The 21,184-nt window shown below is 43.5% G+C and overlaps 1 protein-coding gene across 1 annotated transcript in view; it reads left to right on the top strand.

Moving 5' to 3' along the window:
* Window positions 1-21,184, top strand: part of GOT1L1 (glutamic-oxaloacetic transaminase 1 like 1) — a 61,682-nt gene that overhangs the window by 15,646 nt on the left and 24,852 nt on the right. Inside the window, exons 3-5 of the mRNA XM_029601774.1 lie at window positions 6,032-6,155; window positions 14,493-14,605; window positions 16,752-16,856. Coding sequence (XP_029457634.1) covers window positions 6,032-6,155; window positions 14,493-14,605; window positions 16,752-16,856 — 342 coding nt within the window. The remainder of the gene's footprint in view (window positions 1-6,031; window positions 6,156-14,492; window positions 14,606-16,751; window positions 16,857-21,184) is intronic.

Raw genomic sequence — 21,184 nt, 5'->3', positions numbered from 1 at the left:
GCGCGTGTGTGCAAGAGGTTGTTGAGCACTACTTGAGAGGCCTTGTACTGAGGAATAAGGTCATCAGAGCCCAAATTTGATTATTGTAACTCCCTCTACCTTGGCCTTCCCCTATCCACTATCAGACCAAAAAGAATGGTCATACGTGTTTGGGGCATATACTGAAACCAGCAATACCATAGAACCCATTAAGTCTCCTTGAACAATAAGGTATCGCCCCTGAGGGTCCGCAATATGTTTGGCTTTGAAAGCGACTGATTTGTTTATAAGAATTGCTACCTCTCTACTTTTAGTAGTACCAGTGGTGTAGAAAACTTGGGACACCCATTTCTTTTTTAACTTAACCACTTCACTGGACGATAAGTGCATTCCTTGTAAAAAGGCCAAGCTAGCGTGGAGTTTATGTAGGTGAACAAGTACGTTTTCTCTTTTTACCGGGGTACCCAACCCAGCCACATTCCAGGTAATGATTTCTAACCCCATTCCTGCAAGTAAATAAAGCTTTGTGGCTGGAAATACACTAATATGAAAAAAAAGGGGACTCTGCAAAAACAATCCTCAGTGCAATAATACTCCTCAATATTGTGGTGAAAAAAGGAAAACAACTTCGAGAACCAGTATAACCTAAGAAACTGAGATTCTCTGTACAACCGAACCCACCCTCCCCCCTTTCCCCTGACCCATAATCCCCATTACAAGTGTTCCCACAAATAAACAACATTTGCAGAAAGAGAACAATGAGCAAAATCAAAGGTATAAAACCTTCCACTCTCAGACTCATATGCTCCCAAGAGTAAACACATTAGCACTCATGTGCTCGGCCATCACCCCGACTTCACCCTGAAGAATAGGCCGAGCAGACAACCAAAAATTCCCAGATGCCTCTGCTGTACTGTGGCCTGTCAGAGGTGAATGAACTCTGAGAGACTTTCTGACTATCACAGATTCGAAGGATATAGAAGATTTGGGAAACTTGTAAGCTCTGCACAGAAAGGCATTAATGACTGTTTGCACCACAATACAGGAAAACTTAGTTTGCATGAAGCCAGGATGCAAGCTTTTGTCTTGCAGATGCATGGTTTCAACGGATGGAAACCAGTTGAAAAGAAGATCCTGTGAGGTGACAGTTTTAATTAAATCCTGGTGCCAAGAAACGAATTCAGGCCTAACTCCTATTGAAGACCCAGACTGCGATTTGTTTATACAACAAAGAATAACAAAAGAAGAACAGAAGAGAATACAGTGCATCAAAGCCAAGGTGATACAGGAACTTTTATCATGGAAGGGTGGTTTCAGGGAAGACTAGTATAGAATGATTTTTACAATTGAATGGGGGGTGTCATCACAAGCATTTCCTATACATGATAGATTGTCATGACAACAGCATAAGGTATCTTTGTAAAGAAGTCTTTGGGCAGTCACGTCATTTATTCTGGAAGCTTCGGGAATTTTGTATTTTGATTATATAAGTCAGGGCATGTCAGAGATTCACTGAGATGCAAGTTATTACTAATAGAGGGCATTTTATATTGCATCTCCCAGAACACTTGTCTTGGACTTTCTTATAAACAGCTGAATAAATTATATTTTAAAATCTTTTGCTGAATCGAAGTGTTCTTGTTGCCCTGTCCCTGTGTACAAAAAATTATGTACATTTTGGCGACCGTGAAGGGACATTAATAGCTGTTGTTATTATAATTATTAGCCGTAGTGCTACGTGTGGTGGACACACGTCGCACTAGGTTCTTGGATATTTTATCCAAAGATATTGAGTTTCCCAGGTACGACTGGAGGTTATCCCGGAGCATATTTGAGTTCAGAGAAGAAGCTTGCTGGTTCCAGGTAAACACCAAAAGTAGTTACTTTTCAAACAAGACGTCTGTAAGTATTAAACCCCCACCCTTTGTTGCAAACAGAAGGAATGTCACCCATAATTGAAAGCATAAGGTAGACCCCGCAATCAGCTAACCAAGAAATAAGTAACAAAGAATATGAAACAAAAAATTAGGTTGGTCAACCCTAAGTGAATACCATCTTCACATAAAATTATATACAGCATACTTGCATCAAGCCATGGAAGTAACTTAGAACAGTGGATGCATCCCAAGTTGGGATTTGAATGTACTAATTTCCAAGACGAATAAGGGTGGAATTCCCATCAAAATAAATCTGGTCACCATCTTTCATATTTCCAAAATCATCTTCAAGAAATATCTTCTGCAGTCATTGTATGTAAATTTTGAACAAATGCTTTGGCTTCTTCAGCTGATATAAACGATTTAGTAGCTCCCTGGTATGAGATGCGTAGCTGAGCAGGGTAGAGGAGAGAGAATCTGATTTTTTGGCAATTAGATCAGTACAGATTCCATGAAATTCTTTGCGCTTGGCCGTCACAATGGGAGAAAAATCTTGGAACACAAGAATTCTATGGTTTTCATAAAGAAACTCTCTTTGCTTTCTATAATGTAAAACTAGGGATTTATGAGCATAGTGCAAAAACCGAGTGATGATTACTCTCGGGTGCCGATTCTGATCTCCCTCCATCTTCCTACCAATGCGGTGTGTGTGTTCTAGCAGGCCACCCGATGGTGAGGCAAGTGATGGAACAAGGCCCAGTAGCCACGCTTCAAGAAGATGGGGTAGCTCCGATTCCGCAAGCTCCTCCGGGAACCCCACGAACCTTAAATTGTTTCTGCAGGAGCGGTTCTCTAAATCGTCAATTTTCTCGGCATTCGCCAGAGCCGCTTTTTCCAGGTCTACCACTTTTCGTTCCAGGGCTCCAGTATCATCTTCCACGAGAGCAACCCTGCCCTCCACCCGCTCAATCCTGGAATCAAAATCGGTAAGTGAGGCACGCACTTCCGCAATTTGTTCAGATAGTTGGTGCAAGCGGATATCCAAGGCCGCAACAACTGTTTGTGATATCTTCTCCTCTAAGGAGTCAGTAGGTTGCTCTTCCTCGTCGGCATGTGCAGCGGCGGCCATTTTGGGATCCGGGGGTCTGGTCCAGTCTTTGTCTTTACACACCAGCCGGGATGCCATAAAGTAAAAAAAACTGCTTGCACAGCTACAGTGGAACAATAGTGAAGCCGGGCCATCCAAAAAAAATGCTGAGAAGACTCAAGATAAAAGGATGGTGGAGGATTCACTCGGGGCGATGGCCGAAGCTCAGGCGCCTAGCAGCTGCTGAGCTCACCACATCTCATGACTCCTCCTACTTTTGCTATTATTGGAACCTCTCTGTTGGGATGCCCTAACTCTCCTGCTTCATTAGTATTCTTTGAAGATATTTCCCTCCAAACCATGTACTGCTGAGCGACTGTCTGATTTCCCTTTGTTCTAGTTTAAAAGCTGCTCTATCTCCTTTTTAGAGGTTAGTGCCAGCAGTCTGGTTCCACCCTGGTTAAGGTGGAGCCCATCCCTTTGGAAAAGATTCCCTCTTCACCAAAAGGTTATCCAGTTTCTTACAAAACTGAATCCCTCTTTCTCGCACCATTGTCTCATACACACATTGAGACTCCAGAGCTCTGCTTGCCTCAGGAGACCTATGAGTGGAACAGGGAGCAATTCGGAGAATGCTATTCTAGAGCTCTGGATTTCAGCTTTCTAAGAGCCTAAATTTAGCTTCCAGAACCCCCTTCCCACATTTTCCTGTTGTTGGTGCCTGACAGCTGGCTCCTCCCCAGCACTGTGTAAAATCTTACCTAGGTGACGCATGAGGTCCACCACCTTCGCATCAGGCAAGCATGTTACTAGGCAATCCTCATGCCCACCAGCCACCCAGCTATCTACATCCCAAATAATCAAATCACCCATTTTAACAGTTGACCTAACCCCTCCTGGGCTGTAGTCCTGGGAGACGCTTCCTCAGTGTGAGAGAACAATGCATCACCTGGAGAGAAGGTCCTTGCTACAGGATCACTTCTTGCTGCACCAGGTTGAAGCTGTTCGACCAGGAGACCTTCCTCCTTCAAGGCAGCACCAGGGCTGCCAGACTGGAGATTGGATTTGGCTACTATGTCCATGAAGGTCTCATCTATAAACCTCTCTATGTGCCTCAGCTCCTCCAGGTCTGCCACTCTAGCCTCCAGAGATCAGACTCATTTTCTGAGAGCCAGGAGCTCTTTGCACCGGAATCACACATACAACCTCTCACTGGCGGATAAAAAATCATACATGTGACATTGGAAGCAGAAGACTGTAAGGCCCCTCTCTTGCTGCTGGATTGCTGCCTTCATCTTAATTGAGTTGTGTTCTTAGTTAAGTTTAAGTTGCTAAGGGATAGGAGTGTATAAATAAGAGTCCTTTACATTTATTGGTATATTTACTTTTAATCTGGTAATGACCTGCAGCGCGATAATTAAACTCTTAATAATGGCTGAGGCAATTCTGTGTTTTAGATAAAAGGCTGATTGATTTTTAATGTCAACGTGTCTCCTGCCTATAAATCAAAGGATGAGCTAGGAGTGGACGGAAGTGGGGTGGGAAGGAGGGAAATACAAACACACACAAACTTTAAGCTTTTTTCTACTTTTGGCTAGCTTTTTTATAAGAAATACACAAGCTCTAAGCTTTTACCCTCCTATTGGCTTGCTTTTCTTAACACACATGCAAACACACAAAAGAACATACCCCAAGGTGCTGATTTTCAAAGCCCTATATGCATAAATCCAGAGGATTTATGCACGTGTGTGTGTGTGTGTGTGTGGGGGGGGGGGGGGTTTACACGCGCCGGGCATATTTTATAAAGGCACGGCTATGTGCCTAAGTCCGGGGCTTTACTAAAGGGGCGAGGCCAGAGGCCTCCAGCACAACAGCCATTTGTTGCTGTGTTGGAGGATCATGTGCTGGCAGGCTGCCGGCACGTGCAACCTGCGCCTGCCTCCAGGCAGGTGCAAAAGATGAGACAACAATTTGGGGGGGGTTAGTTTAGGATTAGGGGTGGAAAGGCTAGGGGAAGGGGTGGGAAGGTCAGGCTAGGGGGGAGGGAACAGGGGAAGGCCACGGGTGTCGGTGTGCGTAAGCTGTACTAGTGTGCATCCCCTTGCGCGGGCCGACCCCCAATTTTATAAAATGCACCTGCGCACGCATGTTATAAAATTGGACGTACATGTGTGCATGTGTGCCTGCACATAGTTTTGAAAATCTACCCCCAATAGTTTACCTCTCCTGAAAACCTTTTTTAAGTTCTAAAATTTCCCAAAGTAATAACTACCGACCTTCTTCAGCCACCACTGGATTTATAATACACACACACACACAAATTGCCTGTATTATTATTTATCTCATTTTTTCCTCCTGCATTATGCACAATTTTAGGATAATAAGATATCCCATAAAAATGGATATACAAGCATCTGATCAAATCTACCAGTAGAGGACATAACCCCAATCTGCAGTTACTACAAATCTGAAATTTGGAAGCAATAGCACCAATCCTCTAAGCTTCAGCATTAGCTGCTGTGCTTTCACACATCTCTACACGTGCATTCATAATTCAATTATCTATTACAAAAATAAAAATAAAATTCTAGCCAAAGTAAAAGAAAATCTTTCCTTTACTGGCATCATGTTTGGATTAGTAAAATAAGTTGGGGATATGCTGGCTTTGAGCTTTTAAGGTCCTCCATTAGGAAATTTAAATATCAATATCTTAAGTGCGATCGTAGGGGCATGTGACAGTCTGGAGGACTGAGGTGTTCAGGGGAAAATACATTTTTTATTAACGGGAAAGTTCATCTGGGCAGTGATTAAAAAATCAAGTGGCAATGTATAATTTTAGCTATATTTTTGTGTTTTTTAAAGAATCATTGATAAGCATTTGCTTTGCACCAAACAAAAAGCTTTATGTACAAAATAAGAAAAGGAACAGGGAGGGAAGGAGTTCTTATTGATCTTTGCTAATGTCCTGGCTGTAAAAAATAAATTACACCGATAGTTTAAGTATTTAGCAACATCTGTATCACAAAGCCACAGATGTGTGTGCCATGGTCTGCTCCTGACGATTGTTTGTCTTCTTATTACAAGTAAGGCAGGTGGCATTCAGACTCCAGGAGGGACGGGAGCTCTCTGGCTTGGTGCCAAATTCCTTCAGCAATGGTATAAAGTTAACTTCCCCAAACAAACAGCTGTTTATGTGTCTTTGCCGGCATGGGGTAAGTATAGACAATTGAGAGAGATTTGCATGCACACTACCTCTATCTCATGCATGTCCATTAGGGGATATCCTAAAATCCTGACAGGTTGGTATCCACTAGGGCTGGAATTGCCTACACCTGATTTAAGGTCATTTGGTGGTTTGGCTCTGACTGTCTCAAATTTAATTCAAATGAAGTCCTGGACTGATTTTTCTCTTCTACACTGGACCTCTACCTCCCCATCTGGGACCATTTCTGCCTCCAGAATTGGGGTGCTTTTCCCTTTTTACTGGTCCTTTTATCATCCCATTTCCTCTTGTCTCCCAGCCTACATGAAAGTGACTTTTCACCTGTGAGAGAAAATGGCCTTATCTTTCTTCTGATGAATGAATGAATGAATTTAATTAATTAATTAAAATCCCTTGTATCCCGCACCCTCCAAGGTTCGAGGCAGTTAACATAAAACAAAAAGTTATAAAAAAGAAATTGCACAAAGAAACAAAACATAATGTAACTTTTTCTTCCGATTTCTCTTCCTCCTTCTCGTTTTATGTAAACCAATGTGATGTCCATACGAACTTCGGTAGATAAAAGTTTTAAATAAATAAATAAATAACAGAAATAGATACGGGATTGTGGACATAATCATCCAGGAGGCTGTAGATTCATCTTTGGGGGGGAAATTATCAGTAACTTAAGTGGTTGGACTGGATTCTATTAATTCGTTATAGGCATTGTTAAATAGAAAAGTTTTGGGGGGGTTCTGGAGCACTTTTGGATCATTAATACTGCAAAGTTGAGTTCCAAAGTGTTGGACCAGTTCTTTGGTGGAGTCGAGACAAGTTCATCGAGGAGGGGGGATTTTGGTTGTAGGAGTGTACAGTTCTCCAGGGGGTGGGTAGCTTCAGTGTCGCTCTTGACCAGAGTGAAGTGAGATTGTAAATTAGGTTAGGAATGATTGAAGCCAGTTTGTTCTGAATTCGCCAGTGTACAGAGAGCCAGTGTAAAGAAAAGAGAACTGGGGTAATGTTGTCATGGGTGTTGGTACCGATTAGTAGATGTGCTGCTGCATTTTGAGTGATCTGAAGGAAGAGTTTATTTATTTTATTTATTTAACACTTTTCTATACCGACCTTCATGGTAGAGACCATATCAGGTCGGTTCACATCGAATAGGGGAACTGAACCAAGAACAGTAACCAAAACAAAAGGTTGAACGTGAAAAAGCAAAGTTACATTTAACAGGGAAATTAAACTTGGAGGCATAGACTGCTGGAAGGAAGGAAAGGCTAGAGATAGCGGTGAAATTATTAGTATAAACAGAGCAGTTTAAAGGTGAATTTTGAAAGCCCGACATGCGCCAAAATCAGGAGATATGCAAATATGTTGGGCTAATGCGCACCAAGGGGTAGATTTTAAAACATGCACGCGGGCGTACATGTGCACGCGCTACCTGTCGCGTGCACACGTACACCCGATTATATAACTTGCAGGCACGCGCAAGTTATAAAATCCGGGGTTGGCGTGCACAAGGGGTTGCACAATTGTGCATCTTGTATGCATTGAGCCGCGCTGCCTTCCCCTGTTCCCTTCCCCCTAACCTAACCTTCCCCCCCCCAGCCCTTCTCTAATCCCCCCCCCCCGACCTTTGTCTTACCTTTTGCGCCTGCTGGCCAACTGCCAGCACACAATCCCCAGCACAGTGGCAAATATGGCCGCTGTGCCGGGAGCATGACCCCCACTTACATGGTAGAAGCGGCATTTGCGAGCATGGGCGTGCGTCCCCTTAAATTGTGCGCACATTCAGGCTAGTTTATAACATGCACGCATATACTCATGTATGTTATAAAAGGGCCACCCAACGAACGTGTGCCCATGTGCGCCCGTGCACCTGTTTAAAAGTAACCATCCCTGTGTATTGGGGCAGGCCTGTAAACAGAGAACTGCAGTATCTAAGAAGAAAAGATAAATGACCGAAGAACAATTCTGAAATCGGTGGGCTAGAGGAAAGGTTTGGAGTGTCGCAGCATTTTTAGTTTAATGAAGGAACTTTGTGTAATGTGTGAAGTGTGCGGTTTCATGGAGAGTATTACTCCCATGTTACGTGCTTTTTTGGAAATGCACAGTGCTTGAGAAGGAATATGAGAAGGAATCTGGTATGTCAGATTTGAGGCAGCAACCGAGAATGAGAGCTTTTGTTTTCTTCAGGCTCAGAGTTAAGCAGTTAAGGGATAACCAGCTATTTATACTTGAAAGACAATGTGTTGCATAATCAGTGGTAGATGTCCAGTAAGTTTTTAATGGGAAAAAAACCAACTGTATGTCATCTGTATAGATCTTATCGGTAAGACCCAGGGTTGATAGAAGGCAGCAAAGAGGAGAGAGAGAAATATTAAGGAGGCCAGCAGAGAGGGCAGATCCTCGGGGAACACCAGAGGTTATAGGAGATGGTTGATGCTATTCTGACCTGCTGGGATCTACCTGAGACGGAGGAGGAAAACCAGGAAAGAACAGGGCCAGTGATTCCGGCATCAGATAGACGAGTCAAGAGGATTTATGGTGTGAAAGGTGGAACTAAATAATGTCTAATAGAATGAATATGTAGGAGGCTCCTATATCAAATCCCCTTAAGGTGGAGTCAGTTCTAGAAAGTAGTAGGGTTTCTGTGTTATGGTACCAACAAGAGCTAAATTGATATTGTTGATGACTGTCAAGAAAATCTGTGAGCTGGTTTAGTATGCAGGCTTATGGGATTTTCTCTCTTGTCAGTTTAAGGTCCATTTCCTAGCCCTGTGCAGTTATTCTAACTGAAATCTGGAGGTCAATATTCAGAAGCATTCAGATGGATAATTCAGGAGTTACCCAGCTAAATGAATATTTGGGCACTTATCCAGCTAGGATTTAGCCAGCTAAGGGGCCGAAGCAATACTTTAGTGCAGAAAGCGGGCATTGAATAGTCAGCGCCCATGTTCTTAACGCGCCCACCAATATGTAAATTAGGGGGTCGCGTTAGCAAGGAGAGCCTGAGTGCGTCGGCCCTCTGCCGATTAGGGGAAACCGACACCGAGTTTATTGACGTCGGTTTTCCTAAACACCGCACAGCCAGGGGGTTCAGGAAACGGACACTTCTCAATTGAGCGTCTGTTTCCTGCACCCAACTGTCGGCGTTTTTTTAAAACTTTTTTATTTTTGTTTAAAATTTATTAACCTTTTTCCCCCTACTTAATATCGCAACGATATAAGTAGGAGGCAGTACAGAAAAGCAGTTTTTTCTGCTTTTCTGTACTGGTTTAAGCAGCGCTCAGCAATTACGCCTGCACATTTTTTTCCTTTCATCGGGAGTGAAGGCCTAATAGCCTCATTCACATGTATTTGCATGTGATGAGCGCTATTAGGTTCACTCCGCGTTGGACGTGCGTTGTATTGCTGAGCGCACTGTATTGCACTGGCCCCTAAGTTAGGGACATTCAGGGTATGTAACTGGGAGGAGTTGAATTAGCCGGCTAACCCCTAGATATATGTATAGCAGAATGGTGTTTCACGAAAAAAAAAAAAAAAAGGGGGCGTGGGGCAATAGTGGGCAGCCGGCTGCATTGCGGCAGTGTGGTTACACCCGCTGTGGTGCAGCCACACCGTACACATTTGCTCCCTTAGCAACACAGGAAAAGGTGTAGTTATTTCCCGCAGCGCTGCTGGGAAAAAACTCCACCCAAACCCCACCCACACACCTCCCTCCCAACCCCATTCCCACTCCCCCCTAATTTTAATAATACCGCCACGATACTGTCATATCACACAGTAAAGAATGACCCTATAAGTTAGCAGGCTAACTCCAATATTCAAAGTTAGCCGTCTAAGTTATCTGACTAAGTCTAGGCAGGCCAAAGTGCTAACATAGTAACATAGTAATGATGGCAGAAAAAGACCAAACTGGTCCATCTAGTCTGCCCAGAAAGCTTCCCAAGGTAGTAACTGCCGCTCCGTGCAGGTTACCCCCATGTTTCTCTTAAGGGTAGTAACTGCCGCTCCATGCAGGTTACCCCCATGTTTCTCTTAAGGGTAGTAACTGCCGCTCCATGCAGGTTACCCCCCATGTTTCTCTTAAGGGTAGTAACTGCCGCTCTGTGCCAGTTAAGCTTTTTTATTTATTCCCATCTTCTACCCTTTTAGGGATCCACAGTGTTTATCCCATGCCCCTTTGAAATCCTTCACAGTTTTAGTCTTCACCACTTCCTCCGGAAGGGCATCCCAGGCATCCACCACCCTCTCAGTGAAGAAATATTTCCTGATGTTGGTTCTAAGTCTTCCTCCCTGGAGTTTCAAATCGTGACCCCTAGTTCTACTAAATTGTTTCCAATGGAAAAGGTTTGTTGACGACCATGGATCATTAAAACCTTTCAATTATTTGAAGGTCTGTATCCTATCACCCCTGCTCTTCCTCTCCTCCAGGGGTACCACATATTCAGGTTCTTCAACCTCTCCTCATAAGACATTCAATGGAGACCACCCACCATTTTGGTTGCCCTTCTCTGGGCCACCTCCATCCTGTCTCTGTCTCCTTTGAGATACGGTCTCCAGAACTGAACACAGTACTCCAGGTGAGGCCTCACCAAGGACCTGTACAAGGGGATTATCACTTCCCTTTTCTTACTAGATATTCTTCTCTCTATGCAGCCCGGCATTCTTCTGGCTTTGGCTATTGCCGTGTCACACTGCTTCGTCGACTTCAGGTCGTTAGACACTATCACCCCAAGGTCTCTCTCCAGTTCCATACAAATCAGCCCTTCACCCCCCCAACACATATAGTTCTTTTGGATTACTACACCCCAGATACATGACTCTGCATTTCTTGGCATTGAATCCCAGCTGCCATATCTTCAACCACTCTTCCAGCTTCCTTAAATCCTGTCTCATTCTCTGTACTCCTTCCAGCAGGTCCACTCTGCTGTAGATCTTAGAATCATCCGCAAAAAGACAAACTTTACCTTCTATCCCTTCCACAATGGCGCTCACGAAGATGTTGAACAGAACCGGTCCCAACACTGATCCCTGTGGAACTCGACTTAACACCATTCACTCTTCAGAGTAGGTTCCATTTACCATCACCCATTGTCTTCTATCTGTCAACCAGTTTGTAATCCATGCCAACGCCTTGGAGCTGACTCCCAAGCTTCTCATGTTGTTGATGAGTCTTCTGTGTGGGACCATATCAAAAGCTTTACTAAAATCCAAGTAAATTACATCGAGCGCTCCTCCCTGATCCAGTTTTCTAGTCACCCTATCAAAGAAATCAATTAGATTCATCTGACAGGACCTTCCCCTGGTGAATCCATGCTGCTTCTGATCGAGCAACCCACCAGATGTAGATAGTTCACTATCCTTTCCTTCAGCAAAGTCTCCATTAATTTCCCACCACTGAGGTGATGCTAACCTACCTTTAGTTTCCAGCCTCTCTCTGCTCCCACTCTTGTGAAGCGGGACCACCACCACTCTTCTCCAATCACTAGGCACTACACCCTTTTGCAAAGATCTATTGAACTCAGAGATGTGCTGGTGGGTCCATTGTGTGACCTGTTCAATAGATCTGCTGTCCTAAAGTTTGCCAACTAACTTTAAGATAGCCAGCTATATTCAATAGTGCACTATTAAAAATACCTACAAAGTTAGCCAGAAAAGTTTATCTGGCTAACTTTGCTATCTGGACAGTGACTGAATATGGACCTCTGGTATCAAAGACAGGTGTAAACACACCAAAAAGATTATAGCTCAACATCTTAAAAACACTCTGTGGGTGCTCTGGGCCTTTGAGCAGTCCCAGTATCAGACATGGCTCCTGCCTCTCCCCTTCATTCGCTCCTCTCCTCTCAGTTGTGATAGAGTCCAGGAGATTTAAGAGTAGATGCAGGAATTAAGTTTAATGTTGAAAGTGCTCAAGCTCTTTGAAGAACCCATAGTTCTGTCGCCTATGCATTCAGCCTGTTCAATAACAATAAGTCTTCACATGCCAATGTTCTTGTCTGGTTGCATTGTGCTGTGAAAATTAATAAAGATATTTAAACATAACAATAAGTCTTCCTATGTCTGGTGTTAGAAATGTAAATTCCCCTTAACACTTAAGTGTCATGTATTATTGTCACCTGCTGCAGAGTTGACTTAACTGAGGAATGTTAAGCTGTGTTCTGGAATTTGAGATCCTCTTTTCCTCTCGTTATGTTAAATGGAGAACACACTGCCTGGTTTCTGCTATATTGACTCTGACCAGTCTGTGTTCTGTATTTCTAAAATGTTTATGGGATTTGTGTTAATGGCCAACACAAAAGCACACTTGAGGAGAACAAAACAAAAGCTATTTTTGTCAGTTTGTTTCTCTTGATGAAAATGTGTTGAGTTTTTGCAACATAATGTACAAGCTGAACTAAGTTATTTTTTAACTAGTGCTAAAAAAAAAAATAAATTTCCACAGGTTTTAGGTTTTATTTGATTTAAAAGATTTATAATGTCACATTAGTGCTTTTACCTGGCCATTGTAACTCAGACATGGTTGGGACATAAATCAACCTCATCAATCTATCAGATATTTGCTTCCATGAGTCCCTACTGGCACAAAATTGATCTTGGAGAGGCAGCTGTGCAATCATTCTAACTGAAATCTGGAGGTCTGTATTCAGAAGCATTTAGATGGATAACTCAGAAGTGACATAAAGGAAATCTCAATGTCTTCAACTAGTTGATAGTGTAATAAAATTTCTTATTCTGTATATATATACATATACAGTATAACAATTGCATGGTATGACTGAGTTCTTGGCTAATTAAAAATTCTGCTGCACATTCATGGATCTAGATGCAGGCATTTGGTTTATCTAATTCAATTTTCATATTTACTTTCTTTGAATTTGTGGCCTGTAATCCAGCATTCTAGCAGCCCTCTTGAGAATCAAGAAGGCTGGATTCTTGGCTGGTAGATACTTTTTATCGGTACAACCTAGGAATACAGGATGATTTAGTTGAAGTTTGTTTATTGGATAAAAGTAGTTACAGTGGAACAAACATTATCACAGATAATTACAAATGCAGACAATTGAACACAAAGCATGTTAGCTTGGTTGTAGGCGCGGCCACCACCGTAGCATGCATACAAAAAAAGAATTTGCATATTTTTAACTTTATGTATATAGTCGTATCCTTTACCCCCTTCCCAGGGTAGTCAAAACTTTAGCATCTAACTCAGATGATATACCGGGACTTCAGCTAGCGTCACGTTATCCCTATGAGGTGACGTGGCCTGGCTGTCTTGTTCTGGTCCAGCCATGACCAAAGAGGTACAATGGATTAATCAAAAATACCCGCCCCCCCCCCTAAACCCACCCACCCTCAAGATGCCTCAAAAATTACCATAGTTTAACGTGGACACAATAAAAACCCTAGGAATTAAACAGCAGTCAATGATTTAATCCTTATAGGTGATTTAACAGTAGACACCTAGCCCTCCCTGAAAGGTTTTGAATGTAGTTTTCCCATACAGTAAGATATTTCTTTTTGGCTGATAGCGATTTAACTGCTATAAAAGATTCCATGTATGCTAATAGGATGGTGGCTCTCGCTCTCTCCAGGCTGTTAAAATGACTCTTTTACCTTGCAGTAGCACTTTCCGTAAGAAAAGCCTGTCACCTTCTCTTCTTACTGCAGTTGGGAACCCCACTCCAAACAGTACAGCCTCTATATTCAGGGGCATATGGACATGGACAATGTCACCCAGATATCGTAGTATTTTGGTCCAAAATGACTTCACCAAATTACATGCCCAGAACATGTGTGTTAAAGACCCTTCTTTCTCCACACATTTAGGACAATCCCCCGACAGGATTAGTCCCTCCTTGGAAGCCAATTTTGGGGGAATGTATGCCCTATGATTAAATTTAAATTGGGTTTCTCTTAGACTCATATTGGGCGATATCTGCCTCAGCAAACAAAAGCTAGACATACAGTAGGATTTAATAAATTAAACTATGTTGTGTGTGCTACTGGGACAGTTACCCTGGCTGAGAGTGCATATGGTCACTGTAAGTTCAGGTACTTTGTTAACACCATCATGGTTATTATCCAGTTGGCATATAAACAGCAGTCCTTGCATTGGGTTCTGTTTCTTCAATGCATGGAGCTTAATATGGCACTCTCGTGCTCATTGCTTAACAAGAGCAGGGTCCCACTTGGCATAGGCCCCCTTGGTCAGGCCCAGTGTTTTGCAATGCACTGCCTACGGCTGCTGGTGGACAGTACTTTGCATATCTAAGGAGGGCTGGTCTGGCACAAGGATGGAGAATTTGCTGTTTTGTTGTACCTTTCTTTTTCACAGATACTCATGGGGGCATATTCCAGAATGCTGGCTTCACAGATATTCGCTCATACCATTACTGGGACTGCATGGAGATGGGAATAGGCATGAAAGAGCTGGTGATTGATCTGGAGGTAATTGTTTTCATGGGCTTTTTTCTTTGACCTGAGGTCACTTCTCAGAGCCTTAGAGAGAAAAGTCTTTATTGGTGTTTGAACTAGGGATGAGAGATCTGTGAATATTTCTCTTGGATAATCATCTTTAGTTTTGTCAGGGCTTGATGTTACAGTAAGGGGTAACCCCCAGGATAGGAACGGCTAACAGGCTGGATTCAGGGATAAGTCTGGGACGGGGCAGGATGGAGCAGGACCAGGAAAGGAAGGAGTCGTCACCTGTACTGACTACCCCACCCCCAACCTGTTACGCTGGTGGTGGACCTTTTGCATGAGGTAGGGTTGACGTTACCCATAGGGCAAGCCCCACAGGTCCCCACCATTGGGAGGCGGAGTAGACCAGGAGGCAGAGGCCGACTGGAGCTTCACCAATACCAGCCCTCGTTCCCCACAGGTTGAGCCCTTGGGTGCTGGGGCCAGTTGGTCTTAGGCGGGCCTCTGTCAGATGATTCCCAGTGGATGTTGTAGCAGGTAGTCAGGGACCAGCAGAGGTATAGGAGGGACTGAGGGCAGGGATGCAGAGACCTGGGCACCAAGGACGAGCCAAGAAGCAAGAGTAGGTGACACTCGGGCAGCAGAGAGGCCGAAGCCTGACAAGGGCCAAGTCCAAGGAGATACCAGAAGTGAGGTCAGGAACAGGCTGGAGTCGGGGCAGGCGGCAGAGCTAGACAAGGTACAGCGGAGCAAGAGTCAAGGATGGAAGTCAGTCCTGAGCGTTATTAGTCCAACAAAGCAAGGGTCAAAGCCAGTAATCAGTCCTGAGCATAGTTCCAGCAATGTGAGGGTCAAAGCCATTAATCAGTCCTGAGTGTAGTTCCAACGAAGCGAGGGTTCAAAGCCATTAATCAGTCCTGAACGTGGTCCAACGAAGCAAGGGTCAATGCCAGTGATCAGTCCAGGCAAGGGCTAGGCAGGAACCAGGAACGGAGTCAGAAACTGGGACCTGGAGCAAAGTCAGGAAACAAGGATAGAGCATTGAGCACACGACAAGCGTGGAGACCTGTTGCCAAGGCAGGAATGAGTGATGGGCCCTGCCTTAAGTAGCAGGGCTCGATGATGTCATCATCCGGGGCCGCGGGTAAGATTCCCACCGTGACCCCCTTTAAAAGTAGAAGAGGCACGCGTGCCTAGGAGAAAGCAGGGCCACTGGATGGCGGCGTCTCCTCATGGCACACATGGGAGACCCACCGGGACTGGAGGAGTCTGTAAGGAACAGGGAGAGCCAGAGGAGCCCACAGAGGAACAAGGAGAGGCAGTGGGGGTGTGGGAGCGCAGGGGCTGGCCACCGCCACCAGAGAGGACAGGTCAGGTCTGGGAGCCGGTCGCAGGCCTGCCGCAACCGGGGACATGCCAAAACAACCCCATCGGGTTGAGCCTTTGGGTTCTCGTGTCTGGCAGGACTTGGATGATCGAAGGGCAGGGATTTAAGGGCTTCCACAAGAGCAGGGCTACCTGCAGAAACAAAGGGGAAAGAACCAGCTAGCCACAAGAGAAAGACAATACAAACAAACCAAGGCAGGGAAACAGGACAAGCAAACAAAAGAAACCAGAAGGCCAAACTAAGGCCACAAACAAACAGAAAGAAAAAAGACAAGCACACGAAGGAGGGCCGCAATAATGGGACCAGCACCTAACAAGAACAAGGAACAAAGTGAGATGAGGCAGTTTTAAGAACCCGAGGCTAGGAACATGGCAGCCACAACTAGGGCATGAAAGACCCAAGCTGAGGCAGGGAGCAGCTTATGAGGCAGGCTTATATGGGAGTGGCTGAGCTGCTATAGGGAGCCTGCAAGGCATAGGCCTGGTAGCTCAGACTACAGCCCACTGAGGGCCCCTGCTGGCAGGAAGGCTGCAATGCAGCCAGGATCCTCACAATTCAACTATGGGTACGGGAAGCTTATACACTTGTGCTGTCCATGTTATACCTGTTCTGTGTTGGGGGATAGGGGGCCATGGGGCAGATAGGAAGCTTGCACTGCTGCTGATGGTGCTGTACCTATTCTATGGATAAGAGGAGGACTATCAATTTCTAGAGCTGTCAGTTCCTCTCATCAGCTATGAGTTCAATAGAATAGTCCTTGACCCTTTCTTCTCTATTTGCTTTCAGGATGCCCCAGACAACTCCATAGTTGTGTTGCATTGCACACCCAATAACCCAACAGGAATGGACTTCACTCCTCAGGAGTGGATACAGATTGCAAATTTGATGCAGGTAAGGACTCCCCCCACGCCATAAGATCCCCCAACACATACACTTCTCCTGTAGTAGGGGGCAATTCTGTTAGGAAAAACTTCAGAAGCAAGGCTTGAACCATGGTTTCCCAGCTATCTATGAGGCCATGCCTTCTCTCTTAACCTGGTATATTTTCTTAATATAAACATGACCTTACAAAGAAATTTATAATAGAAACATATTGCAGAGGCCAACAAACATGTCCATAATATAGTTTGGGGAGAGTGCGTGATGTAGTGTAAGACTGCAACAAGGTCTTTCACCTGTTTCCACATAAATGACTTATAAATAAACTGAGCACCCAATGTATGGGCCTTACAGTGACTGATGGGTTAGAAATTAGTTGAATGGGAGGTGATAAAGGGTAGTGGGACACTGTGATACCAGGGTACAAACTATATCACAATGAGAGGATGGATCAAATTGATGGAGGGGTGGCACTATATGTTAAAGAGAGCATTGAGTCAAACAGGATAAAAGTTCTGCAGGAAACAAAATGCAATGTTGAATCTTTATGGATAGAACTTCCAGGTGAAAAAGGGAATAAAATAGCAGAAGGGATGTATTACTTTCCACCTGGCCAGAATGAAAAAACAGATAATGAAATGCTAAAAGAAATTAGGGAAGCTAACAAAATCAGCAGCACAGTAATAATGGGTGATTTCAATTACCCCAGTATTGATTGGGTGAATGTTACATCAGGACATTTTAGAGAGGTAAAGATTATAGATGAAATAAATGACTGCTTCATGGAGCAGGTGATACAAAAACCAAAGAGAAGGGAAACTATTTTAGTCCTTGGTGGAACACAGGATTTGGTGCGAGAGGTAACAGTGTTGGGACCATTTGGCAATAGTGATCAGAATAGGATCAAATCTGACTTAATAATTGGTGGGAGGATGCTAAAGAAAGCTACTGTGACACCATTTAACTTTCTAAAAGATAACTATGATAAAATGAAGAAAATGGATAGGAAAAAACTGAAAGGAGCAGCAGTGAAAGTTAAGAGTTTACATTGGGCATGGAAGTTGCTTCAAAATTCATTCTTGGAAACTCAGACCAGATGAATTCCATGCATTAGAAAACGTAGAAGGCAGACTAAACACCTACCAGCATGGTTAAAAGGTGAGGTGAGAAAGGCTATAATAGCTAAAAGGGGGATCTGAATAAAGAAAACAGGAATCAGGATAAGCACTGTCAAGATAGAAGCAAAGCTTTAATAAGGAAAACAAAGAGAGAATTTAAAAAGAAGCTTGCCATGGAAGCAAAAACTCATAATAAAAACTTTTTCAGATACATTTGAAGTAGAAAGCCTGCAAGGGCAATTGGACCACTAGATGATCAAGGGGTAAAAGGAGCACTTAGTGATGACAAAGGCATAGCAGAGAGACTAAGGGGTAGATTTTCAAAGTCCTGCGCATGTGTCCATGTTTGTGTGGTTCCCTGCATGTGCACATGGATGCGGTGATTTTATATCATGCAAGTGTCGCCACGCGCATATTATAAATATGATTCCTGCGCACACATGAGCACCGGATTTTAATATCCGCAGCAACTGCGAGTAGGCCTTTTCCAGTTCCCTCCCAGTCCGCTCCAATTAAGGAGCGGACTGGAGAGAACTTTCCTATCCCCCTAACTACCCTTCCTACCTTTTCCCCTCTCTTCTCCTCCTTGACCCCTAACCCCTACCTATCTAGCTTAATTTGTTTTGTTTTTCAACTTACTTCATCCTAAGAGTTGAAGTAAATAGCGCGCGCCGGCCAGCTGCCGATGCGTGAGTCACCAGGACAGCACAAAAATGCTGCTGTCCCGGCCAGCCCCTGCCCCATTTTCCAGTCTGCCCAGACCCCACCCTGGCCCACCCCTTTTTGATGGCCCAGCACCTCTGCGTTTACCAGCAGATACGTGTGTGGCCGAGCCATTTCTAAAATGCGCTTGGCGCACGCACAGCCCGCGCATATCTCCCGTTTTTTGTGTGCACAGCCTCTTGAAAATTTAAGCTTAAATAAATTCTTTGCTTCAGTCTTCACTGAAGAAGATGTAAGAGAGTTACAATTGGTCAAAAAAAGAGCAAAAAGATCCCAATCAGAGAGCAAAATCATAAAAAAGGGGGATCAAAAAACTATTTCTTTCAATCAATTCTAATGCTAATCAACTAAAGAGATACGGTTAATATGAATACTTATTAAAACCGCATCAGCAAGCCAGACAGCGTATCTCTTACATTGAAGGAGATTGCCCAGTCTTCTCAATCATTTGCAGTTTTAAACAGTGTCTTTGCTAAAGAAGAGTAATTTGTACAGTTCTTTTTTAGATTCTCTTCTTTAAACACATCATGAAAGCATGTGAGTATTTTGACGTATGGTCTGAACACGCTGAGTGGTTTGGTCAAGTTATTTCAACATGTTAGAGCATTGTAAACATTTCTTGTATGGTCAGGCTGCTGAAATGGAACTTTAAAGAGGCTCTGTTAGAGCATTGTAAACATTTCTCGCATGGTCAGACTGCTAACGGAACTTTTAAGAGGCTCAACCTCGGCCAAAGTTTCGCTTAAGAAGCTTCATCAGGAGCCCATCTTGTCAGTATTCAAGCCAGACAACGATCGTCTCCAATAGCTATGCAGTGCAACCAACCTTATAAAAGAAAGAATATAGTGAATAAAGTATAGATAACCACTGAGTTTTCTTGGTAGTCACAAATGTTGAATCCTTACTCGGAACAGCAATGTCTCCTGTTTACTTCCAACGCCGAGCAGAGACCGATAGTAAACACAACCTCTGTTTAAATCAGGCGGGCTGTTGGGTCACATGAATCAATAGGAACACATCACTACAGGGGTGACGTCATCTCGCGATGATTTGGAGAAATTCAAAGAAACACCTGTAAATCTAAACTCGCATTAAGTCCAAGAGGGTGTACTGTATGCAAACAATGTATCCAACGTTGTTCAGATCGAAGTAGTAGGAGATTGAGATCTCCACCACTCCAGCCAGGGCGAATGTGCTCTAGGATACATACACGTAAATCAGTGAACGTATGTGAAAAATCATTGCAATGATTTACCAATGGAGCAGTAATACAGTTATTAGCAAGGCAAGAATGATGCTCTATCAGTCTGGTTCGGAGGGAGCGTTTAGTTTTGGCCACATAGAATTTATCACAGGGGCATTTGATAATATAAACAACCCCTGTGGTCATACATTATGTTGAAAACTGTAAGGAAACTGTCTCATTTATTGTTGGGGAAAAAAGGGAGGATACATTCATCATGACTGGGCAAACAGAACAGTTGCCACATGCTTTATGTGCTCCAACTTCAATAGATGTCATACGCGGAGTAGAATCTGTAAATACCAATTGGTCCCTTAAATTTGATCCATGAGTATAGGTACAATGAGGCAGCTGGGCAAACTCTTCATATGATTGTACAATATGCCAATTCTGAAAAATAAGATTCCGTATTGTGGAAGCCATTGGTGAAAACGGACAGACAAATGTTGTAATATCTATATCATCTGTGTTGTCTGCTCGAGGTAAAAATAACCAATCATGATGCGCATTTTTCGCTCACGTGTATGCTCGTTTAATAGACCGGGCTGGATAACCATGATCCGAAAATCTTTTGCTCAAAAACTTTGACTGATGTTTATATTCTTGCATAGATGAACACAATCTGCGGATTCTGAAAAACTGACTCGTAGGGAGATTTTCTTTCAGATGCCGTGGGTGTGCACTCGTAAAATGCAGCAAAGTATTGCTGCTTACAGGTTTCCAGTGCAACGTGGTCATAAATCCATCAGTTCCTTTAACAACCAAAATATCCAGAAAGGTAATCTGGCGGGATTGAAAATTAGCAGTGAATTTCAAGGAATTATTACGTGAATTTACCCAAGCAAAAAAAGACATCGAATTTCTGTTTTGTGCCTTGCCACAAAATAAAGATGTCATCAATGTATCAATACCAGGATTTAATATGCTGAGCAAACGGATGTTGACAATTGATCCAAATATGTTCAAAATGGCCCATATACAAATTGGCCAAATCTGGGGCCATGTTTGCCCCCATTGCAGTCCCACTGATTTGTTGGAAAAAACGTTGTTAAAATGCAAAAAAATTATTTTTGAGTGCAAGCATCAGCAGAGAGGATAAAAAAATCAGATGGTATATGGTGTGGACGAGGTCGTTGTTCAAAGAATCCAATAGCAATGTCCTCGGCCTCATCCTGAGGGATGCAGGTATACAGGGATTCGACATCTAGAGTCACCAAAAACAGTTGTTCAGTATCGCAATGTATATTTTCTAAAAT

This window comes from Rhinatrema bivittatum, chromosome 5, assembly GCF_901001135.1.
Source record: "Rhinatrema bivittatum chromosome 5, aRhiBiv1.1, whole genome shotgun sequence".
Taxonomy (NCBI): domain Eukaryota; kingdom Metazoa; phylum Chordata; class Amphibia; order Gymnophiona; family Rhinatrematidae; genus Rhinatrema; species Rhinatrema bivittatum.
This window is presented reverse-complemented; position numbering and strand designations above follow the sequence as displayed.